Source organism: Camarhynchus parvulus, chromosome 1 (assembly GCF_901933205.1).
Source record: "Camarhynchus parvulus chromosome 1, STF_HiC, whole genome shotgun sequence".
NCBI lineage: Eukaryota > Metazoa > Chordata > Aves > Passeriformes > Thraupidae > Camarhynchus > Camarhynchus parvulus.
The window spans coordinates 73662546-73668545 of record NC_044571.1 but is presented as its reverse complement, the minus strand read 5'-3'; the positions used below and the strand labels follow the sequence as shown (position 1 = coordinate 73668545).

Sequence of the window (6000 nt, the reverse complement as noted above, 5' to 3'; positions counted from 1 at the left end):
CTTGTCTCTCTGCTTCTCAGATGCTCAAGTTCTCTTTATTCCTTGGCTAGCCTATTCATAACTGTTGCACAAGAGCATACTGGGGCAGGATGCAGGAACTCTCATAGTCAGCACAGTCATTGCCGACCCATCCAGGCCAGCAGCGTGTTACATAACGTCTACCAGATGCCCCAGGGGACTTAGAAAAGACCAGACCATGAAAACTACACTGGTGCTCCTGCATCCAGTGTACTCCCACATTTTTGTGGCAACATTTGGTAAGATTGGATGAAAAGTGCAAATCCATAATTTTCAAACGTAGCATTTTAACACACTGACCAACTTCATTTAGCTTCAGTGTTGGTTAAGCAAAATTTGCAGTTACAGCATTCTAATGATTTGTGTTGTTGTTGTCTAAGCTTTGCATCAAAGAGACCTGAGATGAAGTTCTCTACAGCAGTTCATCTTCTGGCTCTATGTATCAAAAGCAGTTTATAAACATCACTGAATTATGGCATTAATAGCAAACATATATTAAAAAAGAAACAGATAAAAATGAAAATAAAAATTTAAAATAATCAGAAATGCTCACATTTTTTAAGGGTTTCGGCAAAAGGGAATGAATCAGTTCACAGAGTAGTGGTTCATAGAAATGGCTGTCTGTATGTCGCATTCTGTAGAATATTTACTATATCTCAGCTTCTCTGGTACTTACACACCTGTAATGTGATACACAGACTGGACTAAAGCACAAATGCACAAGGCACACATTTTATGGCCCCTGCTGGAGGCCTCCTAACTTCAGCACTCTTGTAGAATATACGTGCAATAGAAAGTGCATAATACAATGAGATCTACATTGCATAATTATATATTATATGCAAAACTGTATAACTGAGTCCATTATATGTACAATAAATACCATATACTTAAACATTGATAGTACAGAACATATAACAACAGCGAAGAAAAAAATCATAAACTTATTGGAGCATTTGGAAGCTGGAAACCTTGTCAAAATAGGATGACAAAATATTCAACACCTCCTTTCTGCTTCTCAATAAAAAGAAGGCCTTAATATGATAATTACAATTTATTAATTGAATAAGGCTTCAGGCCACATTTGGTCAGAATTATCAAAACTTTCACAACAGTATACATATTTCTTAAATATTTTTTACAGCTTTTCTTACACTTCAGGGTCCCTATCCTCTGCAGTATGAATTTATGTTCAAACCCAGTGCCCCAGGAAAGGTAAAGGGAGGGCTGCCATCCCCGGTGGCCAGTGGTGTGGCTGTCCATGCTAATGACTCAGGGCAGGCCAGGTTGAACAGGAAGCATCAGCTCTCAGGGCTCTAAGCCTGTGTGAAAAGCTTGCTGAAATTTTCTTCAAGGTAAATTTTTAGGCAAAGGCTAAATGTTTTAAGAGAAAAGTGAGATTCTGTTTTATATAAATATATAAAGAAACCCTGAAATTTTCCAAATCCTTCTCAAAAGGTGCCTAAACGCAAACTTTTCCTACTGAATATTCCTTTGTGTTGGACTTGGATGAACCTTGTATGTCCCTTCCAACACTGAAGATGCTGTGATCACAGAATCACAGAATGGGTCAGATTGGAAAGGACCACAGGAGGTCATCTGGTCCAACCTCCCTGCTCAAGCAGGGCCATCCTAGGGCAGAGGATTGTGTCCAGAGAGCCCTTGAATTCTCCAGTGAGGGAGACTCCACAAGTCCTCTGGGCAATCTGGTCCAGTGCTAGATCACCCTCACAGCAGGGAAGTTCGTCCTTTTTTTCAGGGAACTTCTGTGCCCATTGCCTCGTGTCCCGATTGCTGGGCACCACTGAGAAGAGCCTGGTCCATCCTCCTGACACCCTTCCTTCACACGCTTACACACTTACAGATTATGTAAATAGAACTCTTGTGACACCTGGCACGAAGCGTGATGGCTTAGCCGGAGATTGGGTGTAGGGCAGCGGTTTGGCTCGCAGCACACGCCTGAGCGCGGGTGGCCGCGCGGGGCTGTGCCCGCCGCGCCCTCCGCTCCCTCCGGCCGGGCGTGCGGGGGGCGGTGCTGCAGCGCCCGCGGGGACAGCACGGGGGCGCGGGCCGGGGTTAGCTAGTTAGTTAGTTAGATACCTAGTTAGTTAGTTAGCTAGTTAGTTAGTTGGAAGTCAAGTTATTTCTGCGCTTGCAAACCACAGCGCCCCGTACTCCGTGCCGAGCTCCTTCCCGCGGGGCCGTGAGGGCAGCGGCGCCGGGGCCGGGCGGCGCGGGCGGCGGGCCGGCAGGGGGCGCTGCAGGCGGGGCCGGCAGCCGCGCTGGGCGGCGGGGCCGCTCCCGGCGCCGCATCATGTGGGCCCGGCCCCTTCCATGGAGCCGCGGCCGTCGAGCGCCGCCCGGGTGGACGCCGCCATGAGGCTCTGAGGGGCGGCTGCGTGCGGAGCACCCGGCCGGTCCCAGCGCTGCCGAGCTCCCTGAGCCTCGCCGCGGGGCAGGGAAGCCTAACGCTGAGGCCGCCGCCGCCGCTGCTGCTGCTGCCGCCGCCGCCGCCGCGGGTCCGGCCGGGCGGGCGAGCGGCCCGGGGCCATGTAAAGCGGCAGCGGCCGGTGGGAGCCGAACCGAGCTCGAGCAGAGGAGCCGCCGCTGCCGGCGGGGAGGCCCCGCAGTGGGGATCATGGCGACGTCTAATCTCTTAAAGGTGAGAGCGGAGCCCGACCGGGTCCTGCGGGAGGAGGGGGAGGCGGCGGGCCGGGCGGCCCTGCGAGTGGCCGGACCGGGCAGGGCGGCGGGGACGGCGGCAGGGCCAGGGTCGGGCCGCGGGTGCCCCTAGCCGAAGTTGCCGCTCCCGGGGCCCCCCCGCAGGTGAGCGGCCTTGGGCTGCCGGCCTCCGCTCGGCCCGGCCCGGCCCGGCCCGGCCCCGCCGGCTGCTGCTGCTGCCTGCTGCCAGCACCGCGCTCCCTGCCCCCGGCTCTCCCTTCCCAAACACGCCCCGTTGGGAAACAGCGTTGCGTCGTGCCGATAGACAGGGCTCGGTGTCTTCTCTTTGTTTATTTAAGAAAATCCGTGTGTATGGAAAATGAGTTTTAAGTTAAACAAAGAGTTGGAAAATGTCTTCGCTGAGGGCAGGTGCCGTTATTGGGGTGGCTGCCGTGTTCCAGTTTTTTTGTTAACTGCAGTTTTCCTGCAAAGGAAAACTCCCGGAGGCCTTTCGCTTACGTTAAGCAGCTTTGCTTTTGTAGTCATATGTTTTCAAGCACTTTCCCGGCGTTTGATGGCAGATGTCAGTCACCACAGGCTGCCGCAGGTTGGAGCGGAAGATTTCAGTGGGACAGTCCAGTGTTTGAGCTCAGGACTGCCTGTCCTGATCTTTGTGGTACGTATGAGGAGAAGACTCTGTGTGGCCTTTGAGGCCATGCTAGCACAGGGAAGATGGGCCTACTAGAAACCACTGTTACAAATGCCTCCAGTAAGTGCTTTTAAAACACCAGTTAACTACAGTGCTCATATAGGCCTGGGGCAGGCTGTCTGCTTAACTTGAGGAATTGACAATTGAAGATATATATAAGTATAGGCATAAACTTGTGTTCAGCGCTACGTATTATAGTTCAGTGTGGTCCTGAAGAAGTGTTGCTTGCATTTTATTAACGTGACCTAATTTGGATGTATAGATCTAGCCTGAATCTGCTGGTTTTATTTATTACTCTGACATTCAGTGTGAAGAAATGAGAAGTAATTTATCCCCTTGTTTCTTCCTCATATTCAGAAAAATCTCTATAGTAAAAAGATATGTTTAAAAAATCTCCCTTGAAGTTGAAATGAATTTTAATTAATCCCAGTATATTTTTATGCCTGTAAGTGGTTCTTAGATATTTAAGCAGATAATATTTTAAAATACTTAAAAATCTAAAATTGAGGATCCCAAGAACACAGGCAAAAAAAATAATATCTCATAAGAAGAAATGTCCTTTTTGTGGAAATGCATGTGTTCAGAGCAGGGCTCAGACAGTTTAATGTTTATGTTTTAGACCGTCTCTTTTCTGTACCTTTGAGGATTTCTTGGAAGTCCAGTACGTGCTCTGATGATACACGTGGTGGGATAGCCCACAGCAGATAAGAGAAACATAGGCCTGTAAAATTTGTCAGCATTCTGCTTCAGCTATTTTGAAAGAGGAATAAGTAGTAAAAACAGAGGCCTTGACTTGGTGAGATGGCTCTTGCCAAACTGAAGTCTTTGTGTTAACTAGTCATGTTTTTGCCAATGGCCTTTGAGTCGTCAGTATTTTATATTGACAATATGATGTATATGCACAGTATGTTTTAGGAAAAATGCTGCAGAGATATATCTTCTAAAATAGGTATTTCTGGTCACTCAAAGTGTTATTAAGCATATAGCTTACTAATTAGTGAGTATAACAAAGTATGATTCCCACATTACAGAAGGAAAAATTATGCAGTGATTTGACTTTGTTTATAATGGCAAGATAAACCAGTGTGAGAACTAGAACTAGGTAAGGTCCTTTGTTCCCCAGTTCCACTCATCAGAGTGCTCTCCAAGGAGCAAACTGTTGATTCCAGGTCAGTGTTGCCTGGCAGTGCCTTGTGCCATCTGAGTCCAACTTCTGCTTTCATCTTTAAGGGGGAAAAGAAAGCAATGTCTGGGCACAGTATAAGTCCCAGGATAAGAAAGGAGGGGTGTTAACATCTGTAAGTTTTTTCCATATGTTTTCCAAATAAGCCTGCATAATCAAATCTATGTTGGGTATAGACAGGCCTTAGTTTTGCCAGCATGAGCAGGACCTGAGTATTTTATTTTGTTTTCCCCCATCCTCATCCACCTTTCCGCATAGTTGAGACAGTGAAGTGAAATATTCCTTTCTGATTCTATTAACAGATCTAGCTGAATCCAAATCTGACTGGCTGTCATAATTTTAGAGGGCATAATTTAAACTCCACTAGTGCTTAATTTTCCTAATTGTAAATTCTTTTTTTTTTGTGAGAAGCATATTCTTGGAGAGCCTTCTTTAAATGCAAAATTAGAATGACCAGTCATGTTGAATCCTGGTGAGACAGAACAACCTGTAATGTGATGGAAATGCTGCAGTACTTAGTAAGAGCCATTACAGGCTCAGCTGGTGCCTGCCCTACCTGTAGCAGAGCTGCTCACCCTCGTTGAGGCAGTGGCTTTCTGGTAGGTGACCAAGCCACTTTCAGTAGAGTCCCCTAGAGTTTTTTGTCTCAGTGCATATGTGACACTTTCTAAAGAGGGGTACTTCATTTCAGGGGCCCTGTAGGATTTGTAACTTGTTCTTTTTGCAGTGATGATACAGTCTAAACCAATTCACCCATGTGACATGAAGACGCTTGAGTTTTTCTGCAGTTTGTGGAGCAGAAAGCACGTCAGCTTATTGTAGCATAAAGAAAACCTGTAGCTGTATCCATGCTGGCAGATCTTGACACTACTGTAGGACCTTACTGGAGCTGCCAGCAAATGCAGGAGTCTATCCTTGCAAGATGAACTCCAGCATGAGCCTGATATTAGGAAAGAAGCAGCAAAGGAAGCAACAGTTTTTCCCTGGTCTTAAATGAAATGAGGATCACTGTTTATCTTTGCATCAGTTTCAACTGTTTGTCACTGACAACTAGAAACACATTTGAAGTTTTTAAATTTTTTGACTTGAAGTACATGTTTCCAGTCTGTATTTTGTCTGTTTCTTCCTGGCTGTTTCCATTTAGGATATCCTTAAGAAGCTAGGGAGTGTTGCATGCTAGTTAGTTACATACAAAAGCTTTTCCTGTGGCTACTTTTCTGCTTTGAGCAGAAACTTGCTACAAGCATTACACTGATTTTTAGAGCTACTTGTAGCGGAGATTAATCAGACAGTGCTTGTTTCCGTCTAGGACATCATATTTCCTACTTCATCCCTCTGTGAGCTGGCTTTAGTATAAATACTGTCTTAAAAGCAATGAAGTTATAAAGGTGAAGATGTTACTCAGATGTAGATCAGATGTACAGTAAGA

The 6000-nt window shown here is 46.5% G+C and overlaps 1 protein-coding gene across 1 annotated transcript in view; it reads left to right on the top strand.

Annotated features, from left to right (window-relative positions):
- Nucleotides 1–2338: 2338 nt before the first annotated feature.
- CUL5 (cullin 5) overlaps nucleotides 2339–6000 on the top strand; it is a 31814-nt gene continuing 28152 nt past the window's right edge. Inside the window, exon 1 of the mRNA XM_030945690.1 lies at nucleotides 2339–2680. Coding sequence (XP_030801550.1) covers nucleotides 2657–2680 — 24 coding nt within the window. The 5' untranslated portion in view covers nucleotides 2339–2656. The remainder of the gene's footprint in view (nucleotides 2681–6000) is intronic.